The following is a 27,754-nucleotide window of genomic DNA, read 5'->3' as shown; positions in this document are numbered from 1 at the left end:
TTGGGCAGCTATGACAAATGCACAAAAGAGCAATGAGAACACAGAAGAGGGGAATCTGAGGAAGCCTCCTGTAAGGTGAGTTATAAGCAGGTTTTGAAAGATGGGCAAGCCGAAACCGGTTTGGCTCAGTGGATAGAGCATCGGCCTGCGGACTGAAGGGTCCCAGGTTCGGTTCCGGTCAAGGGCATGTACCTGGGTTGCGGGCACATCCCCGGTGGGGGGTGTGCAGGAGGCAGCTGATCGATGTTTCTCTCTCATCGATGTTTCTGACTATCTCTCTCCCTTTCTCTCTGTAAAAAACCAATAAAATATATTAAAAAAAAAAAAGAAAGAAAGATGGGCAAAATTTTGCCTTAACCAGTTTGGCTCAGTGGATAGAGTTTAAGCCTATGGACTGAAGGGTCCCAGGTTCCGATCAGGGCACATACCCAGGTTGTGGGCTCGATACCCAGTGGGGTGTGTGCAGGAAGCAGCTGATCAATGATTCTTTCTCATCATTGATATTTCTATCTCTTCCTCCCTTTCCCTTCCTCTCTGAAATTAATAAAAATATATTTTAAAAAAGTCACTCCTTTAAAAAAAAAAGATGGGCAAAATTTTGACAATGCTGAGGGAAAAGGTATGCCAAATAGAGGAGACAAGAACAATGGTAAAGAAATGAGGAATGTGTCTGGAGAATGGCAAATAATCTGGAATGACTGAGGCACAATGACAAATTGGAAAGGCACATTGTGGTCAGATCAGGGAGAGTTTTTAAATTTGCATTTTACGTGACTATGGTAGAGTAATATCTTCTAAAGCATAATTTTTCCAGCAGTAAGACAGGCTATATAGAAAAGGGACCAAAGGGCAGAGAGGCAGGTTACAATGGGGATGATGATAATCTGGAGGATAGGTAATGAAGAAATAAACTAGTGTAGTGGGCATGGAGAAGAGAAGTAAACATTTTTGGAAGTGATGTGACATGGCAGCAGTTTGGATGTGGGAACAAAAAGAGAGACAGAATTTTGAGATTTTGAGCCTTAACATTAGATGAACACAAACCCTAGGAAGGTAGAATAAAGAACAGTTGAGGTTGAAATCAGCATATTTGGGGGACAATGTATAGCAGCTGAGATGTGGGTTTATATCAGGAGGAGGATCACAAATAGATTTGGAAATAATATACACTAAGGTAAGAACTATAGTCAAGGAATGGCTGAGATCATGAAGAAAGTACCCAAAGAGAAAAGAAAACACAGTCAAAAGAACCCAGGGAAATACCTCAAAAGTAAGTCAAGTTTCATTTCACTGTTACTTCTCTTTGTTGCTTCCCATGGAAAAGGAAGTTACCTGGTTGGTCAACCTTCATTCTTTCAAGTTTTTTGAAAGTACTCCTCAAATTAAAGACTCAGAAGAACACCCCTAATATGTAATGATCTTTACTAGATTCAATGACCGCAAAGCTATTCTCAGTTCCTCTAAAGGTCACTAATGAGACTGTCACACACTAAATGTGTTTGTTCACTTGTCCAATGTGTTAACTGTGAATATGTATTTATGATCACCATCTAATAGTTTTCTGTTGGATTTCCATGGATCAGAAATTTTATAAAAGATTTAACCCTATAATAACTACATGTTTGCATGTGTACACATATGATATCCTTACTGATTAATAGGATCTAAAACCTTTAACCAGTAGTAAAACCCGACATTCACAGATTACTGCAGTACAGTGGGCAAGAATACTGAATAACACCAAACTACACAGGTTAGTATCCTGCCTGTCTCTTAGGTAATTCTGGAACAAGATACTTAACTTCTTTGTTTCTCAGTTTCCTTACCTATAAAGACAATAACTATATCTACTTCATATAAGTTATTGTGAAGATTAAATGGGATATCTATGAAGAGCTTATACTGGTATACTGAAAGTGCTCAATAAATATTAGCTGTTATTATAAGCTATTATTTGTTGTGTACAACAGACTGAACAATTTAATGAATGAAAGTGACATTTACTATATAAAGTGCTTTGCAGATATTTTAAGAAGAAGCTAGTTTGTCAGGAAGCTGATACCAATTATTTGAGATACCATTTCCAAAGAAATGTATTTTCAGAATAGAATAGAATTATTTCATTTTGCATTGTTTCTAAGAGATAGCAGCAACATCGGGTTAGCTTCTAAGAAAATTAATATTGATGCCACCAAGTTTGGGATAATGGTAGTTCTTAATGTGAACCTTCAGTTACAGGTATAGTAAACACTAATAACACATCATGACTCATGTTGCTTCTAGCTGGCTAAGTTATAATAAGCTATTTGGAAATATGTCATGTTTTACTTGTATTGCTGAATCCACAGGAACTGTTTTAAAGAAAAGGAACAACTAATTAATATGTAATTAATCAATTTAGCATATTTGTAAATTGATAGACTTGTTATATCTTGTTCAGACAGATGTGCCCTATAACTCACCTGTCAGTATCTAGTTAGATATTTCTACTAAAGGTACTCAATTAAGTGTCCTCTTTATATTTACTTAGATATCCTCTCTCTGAATTAAACTTAGCCTGGTCAGATCAACAGTGTTTTCTTAAAATCAGTCTCTAACTCACAGATTTTGTCAAACTTCCCTCCTACTGTTTATCAGAACAGATAAAATATAATCAACTAAAGCTCCAAAGCACATGGCCCTATTTTCTTTGTAGACAGACAGTACCAAATTTGCTGTCAATAAAATGTTTCCATCTGAACAAAGCAGTGAAATTTAACAAGATTATACTTAATTAGAAAGGTGAAGCATTACCTCAATTTAAAATGGCCTTCAGGAATTCATAGCTGTCAAGATGATGTAACTCTGTATGAAAGAAAAAAGATTTTTTTTTCAGAAAATAATTCAATGCAAGTTGTCACAGTATATGATGCAGAATAAATGCTGAATCAAAATGAAATTAAAATAAAGAGCCCAAACATAAAGTTTTATTTTACATTATAATTAGCAGCTTTGGGGCTATAAATTCTCATTTCAACTGATTTGCCTGACTCTGTTTCAGAATGTATATTTAAAAATTTAGGATGAAAACTGCCAAGAGATTTATTATTATAATGTATGGTTATGGTTTATTACAATTGTCTTTTGTGCTAGCTTCTATGATTCTTGTCTTGTTCATTAGTGTATAGAAGAGTGCCTGGCTCATAGTAGGTATTCAATAAATGTTGAGTGAATGAGGCATTAAGGAGATAGCAATTTGTAAGTAATTGAAAATATTTTGGTAATTCCTTTAAAAAATTCTTAGAGTGCCCATTTGTTTTTATTCATTCACTGAACATGCACTGTGGACCTTCTACCCGGGCTCTATAGTAGGCTGCGGGGCTACGATATAGAGATGGCTTTTATTTGTTTGTGGAGAAGAGCCCAGAAAGAGCCCTGTAACCACACAATCACAATACACAACACTGTAACGTGATACATTTATAAACATTCAGACAAGTGTTGTAGAAGCCTAGAAGATGAAGCAATTTAGCTTGGAGAGTCTCACAGAGAATGTGGCACCTAAAACTGGCCTTAAAGCATCAGCAGAAGTTTACTAGATGGAGAAGAAAGAAAAAGCACCCCAGGTTGAGAGAGAAGCAGTAGAGAGGCCTGGAGTCCCAATTTGTGAATAGCATGAATTAAAATGACTACTTTCCTCCTACGTGAGGTCTGAGCTGAAGGAAAAAAATCACCTAACATTTACTTATTACACAAGTTCTGCTTTAAACTATATAATTAGCTATATAACACTATAAATATCTATTATTACATATGTGTTTAAAATATATAAACCACTTAGAGAATTTAACTAACTTTTTTTTTTGAGGAGCTTTTCTGACTACTCTAAGTTAAAATGGGGGAAAAAAGTTCAACTGTCAGGTGACATAAAAGCAATTTCTAATAAATGTGCCAGAATAATTTTTCTCCATCTCAAGAACAGTTAGTCTTCAGTCTGTTCATTACTGTCTTTTTATAGTATTTTTATTTAATAAAACCTATTAAGACTACCATACAAATCTCTTTACTTATGCTTTTATCTTTTAGCTGATCAATTTTTATATTGCTGACATCCCTTCTTCACCATTTGCTCATTTAAAAATTCATAATATGTGAGCTATGTCTCTGGAGAAAATGTCTATAAAATTTGTTACAGCTGGCAAATGTGTATGAGTCAGTGATAGCACATGACTAAATGCTTCACAGAAAATAAAATTTGTTTCTGTAGTAAGCAGAACTGTTTAAATGTTATTTATTTTTATGTTTCAAAGAAAATATATTGTGAAGTGCTGCATTGATTTAATACGCAACAATGTCTGTGTACACGCTGTAGAAAGAAAATTTATGAAACCTTTGCACAACTCCTTTAATTGAATTTTCCAAATCTCTCACCACACACAAATAATCAATATCTTCTGCAGAGAAAACCAGTCAGAATTATTACAGTCTTTCGTTTCAATTTTGTTGTCATCAGCACATACAGAGCACCTGGATATTTGTAATGTCTGGTAGCAGGTTATTTATACCTCTTAAACACATAATTGCTATTAAATGAATTCAGGTCTATGGTTTAATTTTTTTAAATGATTACTTAAAGATAAAAACTATCATACTTCTAGTATAATATAAATAAATTTAAATTATGGAAAAAATTACTTAAAAAGCTGTGAAAAGTAATAAAGCAGTTTTTCCTTAAATCCTAGACAAATATCAAGTAAGCAGTTGAAACGTATCCCCCAAACAGTGCTAAATAATGTAAAAAAGGGCATTATCATTATTACGAGGAAAGGTATAACCCAGGTACAGCTTACATGACAGCTGAACCCTTACAAAGAGCTGAGGACTACAATTGTACATTAATGGATATTTGTGTGACCAAAACTAATATCTCCATTTTCTACAAATCTTCTGATAAACTTAGAATGTTGAGGCACAAAGGAAATTTTTGTTGTTTCTCCTAAAACTCTTAATGTCTAAACATTAAACTTCAGTGCTTTTAAAACTAAGCATTTGTTCGAAAAAGAATATTCTTTAATTGTTAAGATATAACAGAAAAAAACACCCTTTTAGGAGTAAAATTATTTAGCTGATATAATGAATACTTTTTTCAAGACTGTGTGGGAAAAAGAACAACATATTTTTAAGTTGAAAAATACTTCTGTGGGTGGTTAGAATGAAAAGGCAATATCAAACTATTTTATAGTCTTAGAACAGAAAAAGTTTAAAATTTGTCCTGTAGTCCACAAATTTGAAAACTTTAAAATCCTATAACTAAGATGAATTTTACAATGTAAGAGACAGTTAAGTTAGCTAAAGAAAACAGAAACATTATAGTCTGTGCTTTTCTTTTTAAGGCTAGCAATAGAAATGCTGAAATATTTTGTATTACAAACAGCTGAAACAAGCAACTTTTTTGAACAATAGAAAGTTCAGATGGTTAACATTTCATTTAAAATATGCATACTACAACCTACACAATTATTCTCAAAAATAATAAAATATGTTTTGGACTGAAGTTAAGTGTCTAGATTTCATATCTTGGCAACTGCTCTATAATTTGCTTACATTCTTTCAAAAACATTTTGTTTACTGGAAGTAGTAGACACAGACAAACAATGATGGCATTTTCTAATATCTCCAGAAAAAATGAAAATACTAAGTACTATATAATGCCATCTACTGACTTAGGAATATTTGTATCAAGTTATTTTAAGTTGAGGATGATTATGTAAAGTAAATTTTATGCCTTACCATGTGATGATAATGTGACATTCCGTCTCTATCAACCCATTGAATGGTCATGTTTTAAATGTTCAGCATAACAAATTAAAAATAATTATGAAAATTCACATCCAAATGTAATAGAAAAAGAACTTTTCATTTCATTATTTTTCTAATAGTCATAAAGCCAATATTATTAAGGAAAGTGAAGTTAGGCTTACTTCCTAAGTAACTTAAAAGAAGCCTTCCTTTGTTTAAGAAATTTGTAGTTAGCAAACTATAAAAAACCTAGAGTATATTATACACTCAATCAAGGCATCCCCTGATTTAAAAACTATAAAAATCTCAGTGTACTCTTTTCAATTTTTTTAATAAGTTATATAAAGTTTTAAGAATCGGTGTCAGATGTCTATTTATTTAAAACATTAGTGTTATTTTTACAAGTATACTCCTGTGCGTGTAATAAAGACTGCAACTGATGCTAAACAAGCCAGCAATGAAATTTAAAGAATATACAACTAAGGGACTAATTTGAAGGGTCCACTACAGCATTAGTCTTGGAATTCTCCTGGTATTGTCTACTTTAACTATTCTAGGAAAATTTTATAAGAATCTGAAGGACATTCCTCTTCTTTTTTTAAAATATATTTTTATTGATTTCCGAGAGAACTGGAGAGGGAGAGAGAGATAGAAACATTAAGGATGAAAGAAAATCATTGATCGGCTGCCTCCTGCACATCCCCTACTGGGGATCGAGCCCACAACCCAGGCATGTTCTCTGACCAGAATAGAACCGTGATCTCCTGGTTCATGGGCTGATGCTCAACCACTGAGCAACACTGGCCGGGCTGAAGGACATTCTTTTGATAATGAAACAAGTATTTGTTTATTCTCATTTCATAATTACCTAATAAAAGAAATCTAACACATATTATAGGGCTGGATTTTTATATTATATATCTCCTAACTATATACTTTCCAACATTATGAAGATACACAAAACATTTATTTTTTTAAAATATATTTTATTGACTTTTTACAGAGAGGAAGGGAGAGAGATAGAGAGTTAGAAACATCGATGAGAGAGAAACATCGATCAGCTGCCTCCTGCACATCCCCCACTGGGGAAGTGCCCACAACCCAGGTACATGCCCTTGACCAGTATCGAACCCGGGACCTTTCAGTCCGTAGGCCGACGCTCTATCCACTGAGCCAAACTGGTTTCGGCAACAAAACATTTTTAAATTTAGACAATTCTAGGTAACAGCATACCAAAAGAGAAAAGTAGAAATTTCTATAAGATGTTCAAGGCCAGGTCTCCAAATAAGAAATATATAAACAAACTAGTTTGAGATATTGGATAAAACTAACAAAGTCCTCTTAAAATGAATGTATGAATAGAAAGAGTTTAAAGTTATTAGCTTAGCAAAAAATTCACATATATATGTGCATGTCTTGCTGCACATCAACTTTAACCAAAAAATAAAACAAAACAAAATATGCCACCAAAATAAAAATCCTATATAATAAAAGCCCAATATGCAAATTGTCCCCTTGGGTGGTCATCTGACCAGGAGCCTGGGAGTTTGACTGCTCGGTATGACATGCGCTGACCACCAGGAGGTGGTGTGGAACGTGACAGGTGTTGGTGACGCACTGCGACTTCTTGCCAGCTACCTGGGGGCAGGTGTGATGGGGATGGAGGTGCAGTGAGAATGCAGGGTATCCGCCAAGCTCGTTCTCACTCCCCCTGCTACCCTCCCCTGGGATGCCAGGGCTCATGTGCTGGGGAAGCCCCTGTGCTCAGGTGCTGGGAGCCCGCGAGGAGCCCGCCCCACATCCACGCGGCCTCTTCCGGGTGAGCTGGGCAGCAGCCACCAGGACCACAGGGGCCGGGTCGGGTTCCCCGTGGGTTCATGCAGGAGCTGGTCAGTGAGGCTGGCTGGGAGAGAGCATGCTGCCCACCCAGCTTCTGTGCGGTGCTGGGCGACCCAGAGGCCCACAGTATGCCCTGGCCTGTAGCATCTGGCCATGCTCACCGCATCTCTGTGTGGGGACTCGGGTACCATGCCTCAGGCGTAAGGGGGCTCACAGGGGCCCGGGGGCCCAGAGGTCAACTGGGACCTGCCCTTCCATGCCAGATGCTAGCACTTTGATTGCCGACCATGCCTAGGGACTGCACCCATTCACCGATTTTGTGCACCAGGCCTCTAGTATACACATAATACTAGGAACCACATAAAGAGAAAAAAAGAAAAGCACCCAGTAAAAACATATAGCTCAGCCCTGGCCAGTTAGCTCAGTTGGTTAGAGCGTCATCCCAATATGCCATGGTTGTGGGTTTGATCCCTGGTCAGGGCACATACAAGAATCAACCAATAAATGCTTAAGTAAATAGAATCACAAATAGATGTTCTCTCTCTCCCCCGCCTTCCTCTCTAAAATAAATTAATTAAAAATATATTTCAAACTCAAATTATAAAGACAGACTTCAGACTTATTTTTCAGGCATTACTTCAAAATAGTTAAAGAGTTACTGAAGGTTTGAATACCTTAGGAAATATAAGGAGCTAGTGTAGTTCTTGCCAAGAAACTGAAATGGAAGATGACATATATTCTAGTATATACAATATATATTAAAATATAATGTAAGTTATGTACCTACTAACTCAATTTTCATTTAAACCACAACAAAAAAATCAATGCTTATTAGAAATTTAAAAACACGATTTAATGATACAATCCTCTCTATGCATGAAGAAATACTTAGTCCTTAGGGAAAACTTGGTAATGGCTAAATCAGTTTTAATGCCTAAAATATTAGAAAACAGATTTAAGACCGATCATGCATAAACACACAAAGAATCAGTATATACTGGATAACTGAAAGGCAAGAATTGTTTAACACATGGAAATAACTTTAATGTCTTAATAAATGTTTAGGGAAGGAAACAATTCTTTTGGAAAATTTTCTCCATTAATTATCAGCAGTGAAAATTCACTTATTTATTCTATAATTTTCCCTACCTCATTTTTCCAAAACTGTTGGCTAAAGCCAAGTATGTAAAGCCTAATTCTAATTAGTCCCAGGAAATCACAGATTTAAAAGAAAATCACACAATTGGCATAGGATATATAGAGTCAAGATTTCTTCTAACTGGGAAATAATAAATGTTCCAATTTCCTATTATAATTCTCTAAAACTTGTCATGTTTAGAGAGAATGAAACCACTGAAACCCATATATCAAGTTCGCCAGGCAGGAGAAAAGAAATCTCAAGCCTTTTAAGAAAAGGGCTACCATCATGTTCTTAAATGCTTGGGATCACAATGAAGTTAGCTGCTCAACTGAATAGCTCAGGAAGCCTGCTCAGCTCCCTTCCCACAGGGGTTCTGGAGGAGGGGTTCTGCTGGCCTGCTGTGACTTAGCTGGAACCACCCGCAGGGAATCCTAGTGCTTTCCACTGCAAAGTCATCACCAGCTGTTAAAGATCCTAAAACAGTCTAACAGAATAGATTGGCTGAACCAGTTTCAATTATGCTTCATGTCTGAATCTGAAAGCTGGGATGACTGGATGATTTGATTTGTTTTAGGAAGAGGCAATATGGAATAATGAAAAGATCATACTTTCTGAGATCAGACTGGTCTTTAGTTGGAATCCTTTCGCTGACACTTAAGTAGCAGTGTTTGGACAAGTTACTTAACATTTTCTGTGACCTTGTTCCTTATCTGTAATGGCAATAATAGCAGCTATCTTACAGAGCTGCTGTGAGGATAATAATCATAGTAATTATTGGTCCTCAAAAGTCATCATTGGTACTCAAAAATGATAGATTAAAACATGGCCTACCCACGCATTTCAAGGCCTACCTCTAGTTTTTAGTAGAGATTGCTAAATGGCATTTATGTCAGTGATATTAAAATGATGCCTCTTAAGCTGGTTAAAAGGTTTTAATATTTAACAGCCCATGATTATTTTGCTTGCTGAGGTTGGATGTGCATGTGTTATGGGAACTTAAAACCTGCTAATTTAATTACCCATACTGTTAATGCTCAGAAGCATAAGAGTTAACAGTAGATTCAACATCATTAATGATCTGAAAGTTTTCAGAACACTGGTTACAAAGTAACTTTATACTTGGCGTCTCCTTCTAATTCACCATTAAAACCTGCTATATATTAATGCATTGTTGCCCCATTTATCTGGATTCTCAAAACAGAACTTTTAATAAAACTACAAATCTTAAACTGAAACTTATATTTCAAAAGATATTTTAAAAGTTCAGTCATCAGTGAAGTTGAGCTCTTCAGACCTGGTCTTCTGCTAAATGCAATATAAAATTTTTCAAAGAAGATTCCTGGTCTTTTAAGAGTACACTAAAAGACTCATAATGATTTTTTTAAAATGGTAAATGAGATGAAAGGATTATTTTTATATAATAAATTAAAATACAACTTTTTACCTTTGTTAGAAAGTTCTGAACTCTTCTTTTCAAACAGTTTTTGTTTTATTACTTTTGTCACTAGAAGGAAAAAAATGTTAAGAATTAACATGGTACATGAATAACTTCTCATGTTGGAATAAACTTCATGAAAAAAAATTCAAAGTAATACATACGCATAGGTAGCAAACACAAAATGCAGTACTTTATCATACATACTACAGTAGGCCCTTGGGTTACATTGGAGATCCGTACCTAAGGCGCAACGTAATGTGATTGTCACCGTAAGTCGGAACCCACCTTCATAAGCACCTATGCCCCTCACATGGAGCACATACACAGCAGTAATGAAGTCTAACAGTAAAAAAATTTTTAAAAAAGATAACAATTCCTGACCTTTACTTGTGGGAAATAAATAATAAAAAAAACATAAAGTACATATGTACATACGTTGAAATGATGGAACTTTTTTTTTTTTTTATAAATAAATGGGAGATGGCGACGTTACCACAAAACGACAGAGTCCGACGTAACCCGAGGACTGTCTGTATATTTAAAGAATGAGCACCACATAAAAAAACTCCAATTACAGTTTTGAAGGTACATTCTTTCCCTTTACATTAAAGAGGAATCCCTGAAATAACATATCCTGGGGTAAAAGATATGTGGCTTCTTATTCTTTAAATACTATTTCTATCACATTTCCAGTAGTGATATATATAAAGAAGTCTATCAATGAGCGGATAAAAAAGGTGTGGTACATTTATACCATGGAATACTATGCAGTGGTAAAAAAGAAGAACCTTTGAGACAGCATGGAGGAACCGTAAGTGCAATAAGCCAGTCAGAGAAAGTCAAGTATCACATGATCTCACTCATATGTGAAATCTAATTAACAAAATAAACTGCTGAATGGAGTGGATCCAGAGACATGGAAGCATGGACCAGAGTGTGGAATCTCAGACGGAAGGTGGGAGAGGATGGGTAGGTGGGAGGTGATCAACCAAAGAACTTGCATGTACATATGTATAACCTATGGACACAGAAAATAGGGTGGTGAAAGTCTGGGTGGGGGTGGGCTAGAGGAGGCCAATGGGGGTAAAAGGGGAATATATATATGTAATACTTTCAAAAATAAAGATGAAAAAAAAAGAATGTTGGAAAAAAAATAAAGAAGTCTTTTAAATTTGGGAAAATTAATAGGCTTATCTCTAAATAGGCTTTATGGCTAAAGTTGAAAATATTAAAATATTTATCTAAGCTTACAAACAAGGAATGGAGAGACACCATTGTAAACTCATAGTCTTCTTACTTAGTTCTTTCGTTTTCTTCATTTCTCTTTTTAAGAAACATGGTCCATAAGAGATGCCAATGAGATTCTGAAGCTTTCTACTGTCCTTCAAAGCCTAAAAGAAAGTCATTTTAAATGAGTTAAGTAAGTTCTCTTCAAATATAGTATTACTGACAACTCTAATGAAAATATTATTTTCTTCACCTGAAAAACTTAAACTCTATGGTAGGAAATTTTCTGGTAGGTCAACTATTGTGAGTCTTAAAATGCTTGCATAGCCGAAACCGGTTTGGCTCAGTAGATAGAGCGTCGGCCTGCGGACTGAAGGGTCCCGGGTTCGATTCCGGTCAAGGGCATGTGCCTGGGTTGCGGGCACATTCCCAGTGGGAGATGTGCAGGAGGCAGCTGATTGATGTTTCTCTCTCATGGATGTTTCTAACTCTCTCCCTCTCCCTTCCTCTCTGTAAAAAATCAGTAAAATATATTTTTTAAAAAAATATACTTGCATAAAAATAATTTATTAATTAAAAAGACTAAACATAATCTACAAATTTACTTTTACATGTGAAAAAGATAGGTATTACTAAAATGTTATAGTTTATTAATGTTCATAAAAGAAAAGAAACTGACATGAAAAGTAAATTAAACATATCCCCTGCAAACTCTTTTCTGAATGGGATTCTCCAATCTGGGGCTTTTCTCCTATTCTCTGTTTTCAAATGGGATAGAATTATTAAATAGTATATGCCAAATGTGCCAATATATTGGACAACCTGGACTAAGTGGAAAATTCCTAGAAACATACACTTTTCCAAAACTGAAACAGAAGGAATTAGAGAATCTATATAGACAGGTTACAACTAGTGAAACCGAAGCAGTCATCACCAATCTGTATTCCCATCAAAAGTAAAAAAACAAACCAACAACAACAACAAAAAAAACACTACAAAGAAAGAAAATTATAGGCCACTATCCCTGATGAACATAGAAGATAAAATCCTTTACAAAACATTAGTAAACTGGATCCAGCAATACATTAAAAAGTGCATACACCATAATCAAATGGGATTTATTTCTGGGATGCAAGGTTGGTTCAATATCTGCAAATCAATAAATGTGATACATCACATAAACAAAATGAAGGATAAAAATCACATGATCATATCATATCAATAGAGTAAAAAAAAAAGCATTTGATAAAATCTAGCATCCATTTATGATAAAAACTCTCAACAAAGTGGGAACAGAGGGAACACATACCTCATCATAATAAAGGCAACATGACAAACCAACAGCCAACATCATATTCAATGGGCAAAAACTAAAAGCATTTCCCTTAAGATGGGGAACAAGACAGGGATGTCCTCTTTCATCACTCTATTCAACATAGTACTGGAAATCCTAGCCACAGCAGTCAGACAAGAAGAAGAAATAAAAGAAGGAAGAAGTAAAACTGTCATTATTCAGAGGACATAATACTGTATGTGAGGAACCCTAAAGATTCCACCAAAATACTACTGGAATGAGAAATGAATTCAGTCAAGTAGCAGAATATAAAATAAATATCCAAAAATCAATTGCATTTCTATACACGAATAATGAACTATCAGAAAAGGAAACTAAGAAAACAATCCCATTTACAATCGCATCAAAAAATATATAATATGCCAAAAAAAGCACAAACCTGAGTGATACTTAAACTTTGCGTTATTTCCATGATTTCCTCTGATGATTTCTCAACTTTAGATAGCAACACCATTAATCTATGAATAAAGAAAAATATTGTATTTAGCAAGAAGATCAAGCATTTAAACACAAGTCATTTTCAGAGCTTTAATTCTTTTTTGAAAAAGGATTTTACATTCAGTTTCCTATTCATTTTCTTTACATTTTTTCAAAGTGGTTAGAGATATAAATGCTTCTCCTCCATTCTTTCATTCCTTTACAAGACAATCTATATTATCAACCATCCTGTCTTTTAGAGTTTTGCTATTCCTCATTCCCACTGAGTAGGAGAAAAGATTGTAGATCTAAGAAATGTCTAAACTTGTAGAGAATTTTTATTAAGTGTTTATTTGAGCCACACTGGCAACATGTTGGGAAGCCTGATCTCAAATGCTCCTGGAGAATGACAGTTTTGTTGTTTCTTTTACACATTTGGAATTAAGGAGGGAACATGAAAAAGATTACATAAAGGTGGGAGAAAAGTATAGGATAGTTAACAAGATTATGTGCTCCCTTTTGGGTGGGTAAACTTTCAAGGGGTCTGGAAAAGAGGACTGTTCCACAGTTCAAAGGTGTGTTAACCTAGATACACAAAAATAGTAGACTGGGCTGGATTAAAAATCTTTTACTAGAGAAGTTACAGTCCTGGGGCATGATAACCCACTATGACCTGCCCAGTTAGGAATTTATGATCAGATCAACCTGTAAGGTTACTTTCAGTCAGACTTATTACAGAGCCCCTTTTTCGTCTACAAGATGTAGTTGGCTTATTCCATTCTCCACTATACCAGTTTGAGAACACGAATAGACCATCATCTCCTTATTTACCTAAATCTAAGCCTATGAATCAGTGTTACAAGGAGATTTTTTTAAAATAAAAAAGTTTTATGGCTTTAATATATTCCAGTGTGAAAAAGATACAAAGGCACTCTCAAAAAAAGCTTCACTTGTAATCATACTTCTCCAACATATCTCTAGTTAGCATTTTAACATTCTGGAACAATCCTTAGTTTTGTTTTGTTTTAAAACATTTCTATAACTTTATATCATACTTCCTTTCTTTTTTTTTTTATTGATTAAGATATTACATATGTGTGCCCTCTACCCCCCCCCCCCCCCCCCGCCGCTCATCCCCTCACCCCCCCCGTTGTCCGTGTCCATTGGTTAGGCCTATATGCTTGCATATAAGTCCTTTGGTTGATCCTTCCCCCTTGCCCCCACCCTCCCCTACCTTCCCTCCAAGGCCCGACAGTCCAATCAATGCCTCTCCGTCTCTGGATCAGTCCTTGTTCATCAGTTTATGTTGTTCATTATATTCCACAAATAAGTGAGATCTTGTGGTATTTATCCGCTCTCCAGTTCCATCCATGCTGTGGCAAATGGTAAGAGTTCCTTTTTCTTCTTCCTCTTCTTAAAGAATACCTTTCAGCATTTCATATAATGCTGGTTTGGTGGTGATGAACTCCTTTAGCTTTTTCTTATCCGTGAAGCTCTTTATCTGACCTTCCATTCTGAATGATAGCTTTGCTGGATAAAGTAATCTTGGTTGCAGGTTCTTGCTATTCATCTCTTTGAATATTTCTTGCCACTCTCTTCTGGCCTGCATGGTTTCTGTTGAGAAATCAGCTGACAGTCGGATGGGTACTCCCTTGTAGGTAACTGACTGTCTTTCTCTTGCTGCTTTTAAGATTCTCTCTTTATCTTTTGCTCTTGGCATTTTAATTATGATGTGTCGTGGTGTGGTCCTCTTTGGATTCCTTTTGTTTGGGGTTCCTGCGCTTCCTGGACTTGTAAGTCCATTTCTTTCACCAGGTGGGGGAAGTTTTCTGTCATTATTTCTTCAAAAAGGTTTTCAATATCTTGCCCTCTCTCTCCTTCTGGTACCCCTATAATTCTGATGTTGGTACGCTTGAAGTTGTCCCAGAGGTTCCTTACACTATCTTCATATTTTTGGAATCTCTTTTCTTTTTTCTTTTTCAGTTGGGTATTTTTTGTTTCTTTGTATTTCAAATCTTTGACTTGATTCTTGGGATCCTCTTGTCTGCTGTTGGATCTCTGTAAATTATTCTTTATTTCAGTCAGTGTATGCTTAATTTCTAGTTGGTCCTTTTTCATGTCCTCCATGGTCTCACTATACTCCTTGAGGGATTCATTAAATTTATCGGCGGTTTCCATAAAATTCTTGACAAACCTTATAAACGTGGCCTTGAACTCTATATCCAGTCGTCTGGCCTCCTCCGTTTCTGCCAATTGTGACCTGTTTCTTTGTCTCCGCATTTTGGCTGCTTCCCTGTGTTGATAGAGTGGCCCTGCGCGCCAGGTGTCCTGTAGGACCCAGTGGCTCAGCCTCCCTAGTTACCTGGGGTGGACACTCTTGGTGCACTCTTGGTGCCTTGGTTGTTGTAGGATCACTGGGAGGAATTGACCTCCAGGCCAATTGGCTGTGGGAAGCAGCTGTGTCTGAAGTGGGAGAATGGTCCCCCTCTGACGAATGGGTACAGTGGCTCCTGGATCTAAGGAGGTGCTAATTCAGCCCCTGCCTGAGGCCACACAGCCGGAGCCACGAAGAGGCTCAGCTGTGAAGCAATGCAAGCTGCTGCGGGGCCTTGGGCCTTCTCTTGGAAGTTCCGGGTCTGCTTGGCTGGGCTGTAGTTAGGTACATTCACATGCAAAAGCCTCTGCCACTGCCTCGGTGGGGTGGGGTCTCAGGGAGTCAAAAGGGCGGAGAAAGAAGCTATGGCTGATTCTCCGCGCCCAGAGTCGCGCGTCTCAGTGTCCCGGTAACGGCTGCAAGCACCTCTGAGGGAAATCCGCCCTCAAGTTCGCCCGCTGCCGCCTGACAGAGCAGCCTCTCCCTGTATGAGTCCTGGGTCCCCAGAGACTTCCCAGAACCGGAGTTCAGAGCAGTCGGGAGCTTGTGATTCAAAAAGACAGCCGCGTCCTCAGGTGCCACCCCCTTTCCGCGCGCGCGAGCCGCCGCCGTACCTCTGCACTCAGCCTCCGCAGCTCCTCTGGCTCTCAGCGTGCTTTTCTTTTCTTCTAGTTGTAGAAATTACACTCAGCCAGCCTTCCTGTTGTTCTGGACGATGTTTGCTCCGTCCTTTGGGATATTTTTCAATTGTTGTGGGAGGCGACTATTTCCCGGTGTTTATCTATGCTGCCATCTTAGTTTCTCTCCCATACTTCCTTTCTTTATAAAACATTACATATATATAATTTTGGGCACATCATCCATGGCTATAATTTTGAAGGCTATAATTTGGGGTCATTTACAGTTTTTTTTAATTGAAATATATTTGACATGTGTAAATTTAAAGTATACAACATGTTAATTTGATAGATTTATATGTTTTAACTAGAGACCAGGTACAAGGATTTGTGAACTGGTGGGGGTCCCTAGGCCTGGCCTGCGGGTATCGACTGAAACCAGCAGTCGTACAGCCCCTGAGGGATGTAGTAGTGCCAAAGCAGCAGGCAGCCAGGGAGGAGCTTGAGCCTGGGCTGGCGCTGCACTGCACCGCTCCTGCCATCCCAGTCCTGCTGCGCGGACTGCTGCCAACACTCGGTAGGCTCGCTGCCACTCCGCTGCAGTCTCTGCGCCCATCCTAGGGCAATACTGGCACGCCCACGACCAAGAAGTGGCTGCGGCCTCATGCCCAGTCAGTCCCGATGTGGGTCCCAGTCTGGATGGGGAGGGGTGCACAGGGGGAGTCTCCACGGGATAGGCTTGGGCCACCGCAGCTGTGCTCGCCAGCCATGAGCCCAGCGTCTGGCACCTGATAGTCAGCTGAGCAGCGCTCTCACAGTGGGAGTGTACTGACCATCAGGAGGCAGCTCCTGCGTTGAGCATCTGCCTCCTGGTGGTCAGTGCATGTCATAGCTACTGGACGACCAGTTGGTCAACCAGTCACTTAGGCTTTTATATATGTAGATACGATTGCCATTGTAGTGATAATTAGCACCTCTATCATCCAATAAAAGCCTAATATGCTAAGTGTCCAGTTGTCCAGTTAGCCGTTCAACCAATCAAAGTGTAATAAGCTAATGATATGCTAAAGCTGCTCAACTGCTCGCTATGATGTGCACTGACCACCAGGGGGCGGACAGTCGAACAGTCAACCAGTCACTATGATGTGCACTGACCACCAGGGGACAGACGCTCTGACTGGTAGGTTAGCTTGCTGCTGGGGTCTGGCCGATGGGGACTGAGCAAGATGGGCTGGACATGCTCTGGAGCCCTCCCACGGTCCCTCCCTGGCCGGCCAACCTCCCACATCCCACCCAGGCCCCAATCATGCACCGGTGGGGTCCCTTGGCCTGACCTGCGCCCTCTCGCAATCCGGGACCCCGCAGGAGATGTCAGAGAGCCGGTTTTGGCCCAATCCCGCAGGCCAGGCTGATGGACCCCACTGGTGCACGAATTTGTGCACCGGGCCTCCAGTGTTACATAATTATCATTTTTTCTTAGTGATTGGAATAATTAAGCTCTAGACTTAGCACGTTTGAAGATTATGTTAACAAATATTGTTGCCTATATTCACTATGCATTTAGGACTTATTTGTTACTTGTCTCAAGTTTTGGACCCTTAGACAACATCTACTCTATCCCCCATGCTCCTTCCCCTGGCAACCAATATTTTATTCTGTCCTTTTGAGTGATTTTTTTTAAGATTCTACATACAGACAGTCCTCGGGTTACATCGGACTCGACATATGTCGTTTCGTGGTTACGTCACCATCTCCCATTTATTTATAAAAAAAAAAGTTCCGTCATTTTGACGTATGTACATATATGTGCTTTATGTTTTTTATTATTTATTTACCACAAGTAAAGGTCAGGAATTGTTATCTTTCTTTTAGATTTTTTTTTTACTGTTTCACTTCATTACTGCTGTGTATGTGCTCCATGTCAGTGACATAAGTGCTTATGTAGGTGGGTTCCGACTTACGGCAAAAATCATGTTATGTTGCGCCATAGGAACAGATCTCCAATGTAACCCGAGGACCTACTGTATAAGTAATATCATACAGTATTTGTCTTTCTCCACCTGACTTATGCCACATAGCATAATGTCTTTGATCTCTACCCATATAGTTTCATATGACTTTGAGGACAGGCTTTTCCATTTTTGGAAAAAATGATGGAATTTGATAGTGATTATAATAAATCTGTAGATTCATATTGGGTGGAGGTAGTAACATCTATTTTTTTAAAAATATTTTTATTGATTTCAGAGAGGGAAGGGGAGGGAGAGAGAGAGAGAGAGAAACATCAATGATGAGAATCATTGATTGGCTGGCTCCTGCATGCTCCCTCCTGGGGATCAAGCCTACCACCTGGGCATGTGCCCTGACCAGGAATTGAACCATAACCTCTTGGTTCATAGTTTGACACTCAACCACAGAGCCACACTGGCAGAGCATAACATCTTAATGATATTAAATGTTCCTACCCACGAACACAAAATGTCTTTGCATTTGTTTAGATCTTCTGTAATTACTCTCGGCAATGCTTTATAATTTCAAGTGTATAAGTCTTTCATCTCTTTAGCTACATTTATTCTTAGGTATTTTATTCTTTTAGGTGCTATATAAATGGAATTGCTTCTTTAATTTCCTTTTCAAACTGTTCTGCATATACACTGAAATACAACTGACTTTTGTGTGTTGATCTCATACCCTGTAATTTTGCTGAGTTTATTATATCTAGTATCTTCTTGTGAATTCTTTGGGAAGACCAATATATAGGATCATGTCCTTTGCAAATAGAGTTTTATTTCTTCCTTTCCAATTGCTACTTGAAAGCTCACTGATATAGGACCTATTCTCTCTCTCTATCTCTTTTTTTTTGCTTTAAAACTTGAAATTTATTTCAGTTTTTGTGCAATGATACAAAATTACATCAAGTGGCATTCATAAAAGCTCAGTAAAACATTAGGTACTAAAAAATACTTATTAGACCAAATAAGCTTTAAAAAAATTAGTTAAGTTACAAAAGCCGAAAATATAAAAAAATGCAAAAACAGTGGCAATCTACTAATTGCGTAAACAAAAAAGAAGGGAAACAATGTCAACAATCAATCATTTATCTAACACGGTGGATTTCTGAATTAAAGGAATATCTATCAGAGTGTGAGGAGGCTGGTTGTGTTGGCAGCTTGAAACTACTAAGCTCAGACATGACCCTTTAACAGAGGAGTTTCTAACTTGGGATATTTAGGAAATTCACATGTGGCTTGTGGAACTAGCTGAGTTGAAATTCAGTCTTGGCACTGGATATACAGTTAAATTATTAAACCTGAAAATCTCTTCCCAGGGTCCTTACTTAAGCAAGACCATGCCAAACACAACCTTCCTTGCAAGAGTTTTCAGCAAATAGCTGTGCATAGGAGCTATTCTGAAAAAATGTGAGCTGTAAGTAAATTGATAGGTTCAGAAAAAGAAAGAAGAAAAAAAACCTACAAAAAGTTAGATTAAGTGGAGCTGTTTTAGGGGGAAAGCAGCAGGTAATTGTGGCTTGCTTACATGGTATCACTCTTGTCCAAAAACATTTCCTCCTTCATTGCCTCTTTTCACTTCTAAGTTTGTTATACTTTATACTATTGTATTAGATAGTCATTTGGTTTAGCAGTTAATTGCTTTCAAATACAAGATTATATATGATTCAGAAAGTCTTAATTGCCATCGGCTTTCACTGTATGTCCTTTAGTACAAATTGAGATTTTTTAAAAAATACAAGTGGTTTTTAAAAATGGATTTCTAGACAGATAAGAAGGGAGAGGGAGAGAGAGATAGAAACATTAATGAGAGAGAAATATCAACATCAAACGGCTGCATCCTGCACGCCCCCCCACTGGGCATCAAGCCTACAACCCAGACATGTGTCCTGACTAACAATCAAACCGGTGACCTGTTGGTGCATGGGTCGATGCTAAACCACTGGGCAAAACTGGCTGGGCCTGAGGTTGTTTTTTTTACTCTGTACCTATATTGTTTATTTTTAAATACAGTAAGTTAAAAAGTGCTTTTCTCATAATATCTAGTTGAGATAGATTTCACTGAGGAAATGGGAACTTTAATTAGGGTAAGGAAAGATTAGTAATTTACAACAAAAATGTTTTGGGATAGGGCACATGGAAATATTTGGAGTTGGGGGGAACATGGCTAGGGAAAGCAAATAAAGGGGTACAATGATAAATGTAGGAGATGCCAAACAAGGGGACTTCTTTGAGAACTTCTTCCCTGCATCACTATTGTACTCAAAATGGCACTCACTTTCTGTTTTTTTAAAGCATTTTAGCTACATTATGTAAAAAAATTGACTTGTGACCCTGACCTGGGGGTATAACTACAAATTACAACACTATTTATATGAAAAATTCATTCTGAGTTCCACTAAATGATTTAAAAACATTTTGAAACATTACCCACAACCCACTTCTAAGATGAGGAAGGTATCCTATATAATAAAGAGCTAATATGCTAATTAGACTGGACGGTGGAATGACCTTCCGGAATGACCAGTGGGTGGGGGGTGGGGCCACAAGGCAGCTGGGGCCGTGAGGGCTGAGGCAGCCGGGGCTGTGAAGGACTACTCTTGCACGATTTTCATGCATCAGGCCTCTAGTATTAACATAAGACCATCATCTCACAATGGGTAGAAACTTCATTTTTCTCATGTCTATCCACCCACCATATTGTGTGGCACACAGAAGATACAGCTAAAAGGGTAAATGAGCTGAACATATGAACTACTACTTAGAAAATTTAATCCCTGTTCTTAATTCAATTTTTCTAGCCTCAGTGAACAAATATTCTTTCCCAAATACATAAGCAGTAGCTTTCTGCAGATAATGACTTCATCCAAGGCACCATTGGCAGTCCAATATGAGTATGGTTGGTTGCTGGCATGTTGCCTTCTAGGTTCCTCTAGATCCCTTACTCTGCTGGCTTCACTGTATTCTTAGCTCTTAAACCAGCTATTTGGTAGGCATTGGGTTCCCAGACAACATAAATCTATAAGTCTGATTTATGTAAATCTGAAAAGAGTGTGTTCCTCAGTTTTACCTTAAGCTGGTCTCTTATATATGCTGGGAAAACTGGGCTCAATGAGTATTAAAATTAAGGTATCATATATCACCATCATATGAACATTGTAAAACACATCATAAATAAAGTATTTTACTTCTTTAAGAAAGAATACTTCAACTCAGGTATGACTATTTATTAATGTCTGCAAAGAAATAATTTCTCTTAAATTATCACTAACAAATATGATCCTTTTCTTTCAAGATGTGTATATTATTTCAAAAATAAACTTACTCATCATCTTTTGTCGTAGATTTATTTCTCTGGGTTAAACTGAGATGATTCAATTTTTTTTTCTTTCCTATACATGTACAATAAAAAGAAGAACGTAAGGGGAAAATTGTCAAATTTTAAATAAAATTTTGATCACCAAATTTTAAATAAAACGGTAGACAAAAGAAAGTAGGAAAAGAAAAAGTATCCTGAAATTTGCTATGAGAAAAAAATTAACTATTATGGATAACTTCCCAATAACTATTTTATGTTTTTCATTTTTTATTATTCTATTTTTTATCCATGATGACATTATACAGAGAAAAACAATTGTTTGAAAAAAATGTCCACTGGGGCTTAGTATATTGAAGAGAAAACTAGAAAAACTAAGTTATCCTTCATATGTGTGCAGGGTTAAATTATGTTTGATTTCATAGCTCTAGTAGAACATGATGTTTACACTTATTAGAGGTCAAGTAAATGATTGTTTAATGAGCTAACCATTTAGTTGTTTGTTCTATAGTACTTTATAGTACAATATACACTACATATTTTAAAAATACTTGATGTATAACAAGTATTTGAGGACACATTAGCATAAATATTCTCAGTGTCTTACATATGTGGCCTTTGATAAATGTTTATTGAATGAATAAACAAGCAAATTAATGAATAATCCAAACTCTTTACTTCTAAGGAGAAACAGAAAAGTGAAATCATTTTCTAAATGTATAAATGATGACACCCCCCGCCCCCGCACACTACTACATATTTTTATATAGTTCTATTTGTTCAATAATTGGCACAGGAACTATTATTTACTCAATGTTTTCATTATTTTTCTAAAAATTTGTTTGATACAATGTATGGTGAAAAACTATCTGACTCGCCAACAGAAATATAATATGTCATTTAATGTAATTTAAAATCTAAAAATTTTTAAAAAGGAAAAATAGGTGAAATAAATTTTAATATTCCACTTAACCCAATATACCCAAAATATAATTTTAACATAGAATATAAAATGATTAGAGGTAATTATTAATATTTTTTTCTCACACTAAATCTTTGATATGTGGTGTGTACTTTACACTTATGCACATCTCAATTCAGATGAGCTACATTCTAAATGCTCTATATCTACATGTACTGAACAATATAGCTGTAGGCAAACACTGTTGAAGGATCCAATACTTCCCAATGAAATCAAATATACAGGTAAAGTGAAGCAATTTTTAAAAATTTTCAAATGTAATTTATTAACATATTAAGAAATATATTGTCTGGAACAGACTTTCCAGTACTGGTTTATATTTTTTCTTCATTTAATTTTTATTTCATTAATCTTACTTGCTCCTATTACTAGGGGGAAACGTATTTAAAATATATTTTCTGTGCTCTGGTATTTATAATTTTATTGAGTAAGGTCATTCAGAAACTGATTAATAATAATTTCCACATTTGTTACTTTGAATGTATGCTTTCTCTCAAAAAATTATATCGTAACTAAGTTGTCATTTCAAAATAGACTTTAATGCCAAAAAATAAAACTTATGATTTAGAAATTTTGCTAAAGTACTAATTACCTCCTTTGTTTAACTTTTCATTATATGACTTGTCTGTATCCTTAAATTCCAAACAGAATAAATTAATATGGTTAAGAGTTTATTTAATGAAAGATAGAAGGGTAAAAAGGTAACATTTATGATTTTGGAAAACTTTGAGGAAATAAGTCTATTAAAATCTGTCTCTCTAAAGAAAAAATTAAGCTGGAAATGTATGTTTTGTAGAAAATCACTTGTATCAAGTGAAAATCCATGATACATATTAAACTTTATTTAGAAAATTAATATTAACTAATTTCCTGAATTTTGTACTGTGCTGTCTACATTCAATAAAGCTCCCCAATTAAATATTAAAATTAATCTGTTCTTGCCCTGGCCAGGTAGCTCAGTTGGTTAGAGCTTTGTTCCTATATACCAAGGTTGCGGGTTCAACCCCTGATCAGGACACATATAAGAATCAGCTAATGAATGCATAAATAAGTAGAACAACAAATAGATGTTTCTTTCTCTCTCTCTCTCTCTCTCTCTCTCTCTCTCTCTCTCCTTTCCAATGTCTTTCTAAAATCAATAAATACAAATTTTAAAAAAATCCTGGCCAGTGTGATTCAGTTGGTTGAGCATCATCCCATGCACCAAATGGTCACTGGTTGGATTCCTGGTCAGGGCACATGTCCAAGTTTCAGGCTCCAACCCCAGTAAGGGGTGTGCAGGAGGCAGCCAATGGATATTTCTTTCTCTCATCTATGTTTTGTTGTTTTTTTCTCTCTCTCCCTCCCTCTCTCACTCCCTTTCCTTTCCTCTCTTTCTAAAAAAAAAATAAACAAAGCACACACACACACATACACACACAAACAACCCTCAATAAAAACATATTTAAAAAAATAAATAAATTATTCTGTCCTTTTAACTTGTAATTAATTTTCACATTTTAGCACCAGTCAGTAATGTTAGGTGAGAAATAGTAAAAGAATGCGTTATTTAAGTTTTCACCAGTTGTTCAATACCTTTCTAAACATTTTTATTATTGTAAGAGGATCAATCAAATCTCATCCTATAAAATGTAATCAACAGCATTAATCTTAATCTTGTCATGGAAGGGCTTATGTTTATTATATATATTTCCAATTGTTAAATAGGAGGAGTATTAATGTCACAAAGACTTGAATAGACTCTAATACATTACAGTGGTTCTCAACGTTGGCTGTTTCTTTGTTATGGGGTAGGGCCACAACATTAGTAATGAAGGAACAGAATTTCTGGAGGATGAGGCCCAGAAATTAGGATTTTAAAGAGATTCCCAGGTGATTTTAATGTGCAGCTGACGTTGAGAACCACTGCTCTAATGTCATTAAGAGTCTTCTAGTTACTTAATAATTACTTTCCTTTATTTCATTCCATTCTGTTAGCAATGACCATATGCTAAAGGGCTGTGGATTCTATATGGTCTTTTTCTTGCTAGGTAATAAACAGTTATATCACCAGTATATTACCTGTGTACTTGATTTCCATTAAATGTAACTTTGCAAAACACTGGTAATAAACATGCCATCACTAAATCTGGATTCCATTCAAAATTGTATTTGGACTTTCCAGTAAGGCTCCAGGGAGCCTTTTCACTAACTAATGAAGATAGCTTTCAACAGATCATAACATTTAGAAATACAACCAATGATGATGATGATAATGGCTAATATATAATACTAGAGGCCCGGTGCACAAAAATTTGTGCACTCCGGGGGGAGGGGGGGTGGGGGGTCCCTCAGCCCGGCCTGTGCCCTCTCGCAGTCTGGGACCCCTCGGGAGATAACGACCTGCTGGCTTAGGCCTGCTCCCGGGTGGCAGAGGGCAGGCCCAATCCCTAGGTGCAGCCCCTGGTTGGGCGCAGAGCAGGGCCGATTGGGGAGTTGGGGCACCGCCCCATGTCATGCACAGAGCAGGGCGGATCGGGAGGTTGCGATGCCACCCTCAGTCATGCTCAGGGTAGGGCCGATTGGGGGGTTGGGGCACCGCCCCATCACACTCAAGGTAGGGTCGATGGGGAGGCTGCGGCGCCACCCCCTGTCACGCACAGAGCAGGGCCAATCAGGAGGTTGGGGCGCTGGCCCCTTTCATGCACAGAGCAGGGTCGATCAGGGGGTTGGGGAGCTCCCCCCGGTCACGGACAGAGCAGGGCCCATCAGGGGGTTGAGGAGCTCCCCCCTGTCACGCACAGAGCAGGGCTGATCAGGTGGTTGAGGAGCTCCACCCGTCACTCACAGAGTAGGGCCGATAGGGGAGTGGGGCACTGCCCCCTGTCATAGACAGAGCAGGGCAGATCAGCGGGGTGGGGCGCCGCCACTGTCACGCATAGAGCAGGGCCAATGGGGAGGTTATGGCTCTACCCCATCACACACAGAGCAGGGCCCGTGGGGTGGGGGTTGGGGCGCCGCCCTCTATCACCCACAGAACAGGGCGGATCAGGGGGTTGGGGCGCCGCCACTCTCACACTCAGGGCAGGGCTGATGGGGAGGTTATGGCTCTACCCCGTCACACACAGAGCAGGACCGATCAGGGGGTTGGGGCGCTGCCCCGTCACACACAGAGCCACAGGGCGATCAGGGGGTTGGGGAGCTCCCACCTAACAGGCACAGAGCAGGGCTCATCAGGGGGTTGGGGCGCCTTCCCCTGTCACAAACAGAGCAGGGCAGATAGGGAGGTTGTGGTCTGGCCCCGTCACACACAGAGCTGCAGGGCGATCAGGGGGTTTGGGCGCTGCCCCGTCACACTGATCCTGGTGCCGGGAGGCCTTGCAGCTCAGCTGATCCCGGTGCTGCGAGGCATATTACCCTTTTACTATATAGGATAGAGGCCTGGTGCATGGGTGGAGGCCGGCTGGTTTGCCCTGAGGGTGTCCTGGATCAGGGTGGGGGTCCCCACTGGGGTGCCTGGACAGCATGGATGAGGGGATGTGGCTGTTTGCAGCTGGTCACACACCCTTCAGGGTGGTGGTCCCCAATGGGGTGCCTGGCCAATCTGGGTGAGGGGCTGAGGGCTGTTTTCAGGCTGGCGGGTGACTGAAGCTCCCAACCACTCCTTTTTTTCTTTTTTTTTATTCTGGGCCAGCTTTAGCTTTGAGGCTTGGCTCCAGCTCTTAGGCCCCCGCTGCTGAAAGCAGGTTTCTGGCCTTTGTTTACCTTCTGTATTTGTAACAATGTTGCGATCCTACTGGCTGAAGCCCAAAGGACTAAAACAGGTTTCTGGGGTTTTTGTTTAGCTTCTATATTTGTAACATAGTTGCTTAGAGTTGCAGCTCAGAGGCCTGCAGCAGCAGGCGGGGAACGTTGGAGTCCTCCGTCACTGAAGCAAGCAAGCCTCATGTTAGTTTCAAGCTGCCTGGCTGCCGGCCGCCATCTTGGCTGGCAGTTAATTTGCATATCGCCCTGATTAGCCAATGGGAAGGGTAGCGGTCATACGCTAATTACCATGTTTCTCTTTTATTAGATAGGATTTTTAGGAGTAGGCACTGTTTTAAATGTTACGTATATTGACTAATCAATCTGTACAACTCTAAGGCAGTCACTCTTATTCTCATTTTACAGATGAGGAAATAGAGGCACAGAATGGTTACATAATTTATCCAAGTCCTAAAGCTAGTAGATGGCAGTCAGGATCTAAACCCCGCCACCTGGTACAAAGGCTGTGCTCCTAACCACAATGCTATGCTTTTTTACTAATAGATTAAAGTTCAAACAGGTTTAGGCTAGTATCATGATGCTACTAGATAGATACACATACTTTATAGCATCATTTGATTCCAAATCAAAAGTTATGACTTGAGAAAAACCTTGATTGACCCAGAAAGATTCAAATTATTTGTGTAAGGTGTCACTACTAGTTAGCAACTTTTTTCTAAGACTGTTTGCCAGATCAAATTGGAGTTTGTAGGCAATAAGGCAAATGGAGTCCTGTTATTATTTTAGTTAATCAAATTAATATTAGTAAACAAGTGTGGAGAGTGAAGAACCTTTTAGAGAATTAATTTATGGAAAAAATAACAATGTAAATGGCACTTTTTAAATTCAAAATACCTTTACTGAGTCCCACAGAAGAAAATATAGTATTTTTAAAATATTATGTATATTATTGAATAGAAAGGTATCAATGAGAACAATGGAATTGCATTTTATATGCTAAAACATTAATATCTGAGAAGCAACAGAACGATAAGTTTTAAAATCTTTCATCCAAATTAGATTGTGGGCCACATTAAGAAGCATTTGGCGCACATATCTCAAATTGCTAATCATATAGTTAAACTGATATTAGTTTATCAGCTCTTTTGAAATATGTATCATGTGTTCCTTCTTCCACTTAAAAAAATCAATCTTGTCAGAGACTACTATTTGATCAGTCTTTTCAAAAAACCTTCTTTTAATTTTGTTGCTTTTCTTTATTATTGCCTGTTTTCTATTAATAATCTCTGTTCATATCTACCACTAGAGGCCCGGTGCACGAAATTCATGCACTGGGGGAGGTGTCTCTCAGCCCAGCCTGCACCCTCTCCAATCTGGGACCCCTGGGGCGATGTCCGACTGCCAGATGTCCACTGCAGTCGGGACATCCCTCTCACAATCTGGGACCAAAAAACTCGTAAGCTGGCTCCTAACCGCTTGCCTGCCTGATTGCCCCAACTGCTTCTGCCTGCCAGCCTG

At 38.1% G+C, this 27,754-nt stretch overlaps 1 protein-coding gene across 1 annotated transcript in view; it reads right to left on the bottom strand.

Moving 5' to 3' along the window:
• Positions 1–27,754, bottom strand: part of ITGB3BP (integrin subunit beta 3 binding protein) — a 65,313-nt gene that overhangs the window by 4,791 nt on the left and 32,768 nt on the right. Inside the window, exons 4-8 of the mRNA XM_081087927.1 lie at positions 21,520–21,586; positions 13,157–13,235; positions 11,494–11,587; positions 10,203–10,262; positions 2,794–2,844 (exon numbers count right to left, since the gene is read on the bottom strand). Coding sequence (XP_080944053.1) covers positions 2,795–2,844; positions 10,203–10,262; positions 11,494–11,587; positions 13,157–13,235; positions 21,520–21,586 — 350 coding nt within the window. The 3' untranslated portion in view covers position 2,794. The remainder of the gene's footprint in view (positions 1–2,793; positions 2,845–10,202; positions 10,263–11,493; positions 11,588–13,156; positions 13,236–21,519; positions 21,587–27,754) is intronic.

The sequence above is a fragment of the Myotis nattereri genome, assembly GCF_964212035.1.
Source record: "Myotis nattereri genome assembly, chromosome: 3".
NCBI classification, from domain to species: Eukaryota; Metazoa; Chordata; class Mammalia; order Chiroptera; family Vespertilionidae; genus Myotis; species Myotis nattereri.
Note: the sequence above shows the minus strand (reverse complement) of the source record. Positions and strands in the feature narration are given on the sequence as shown.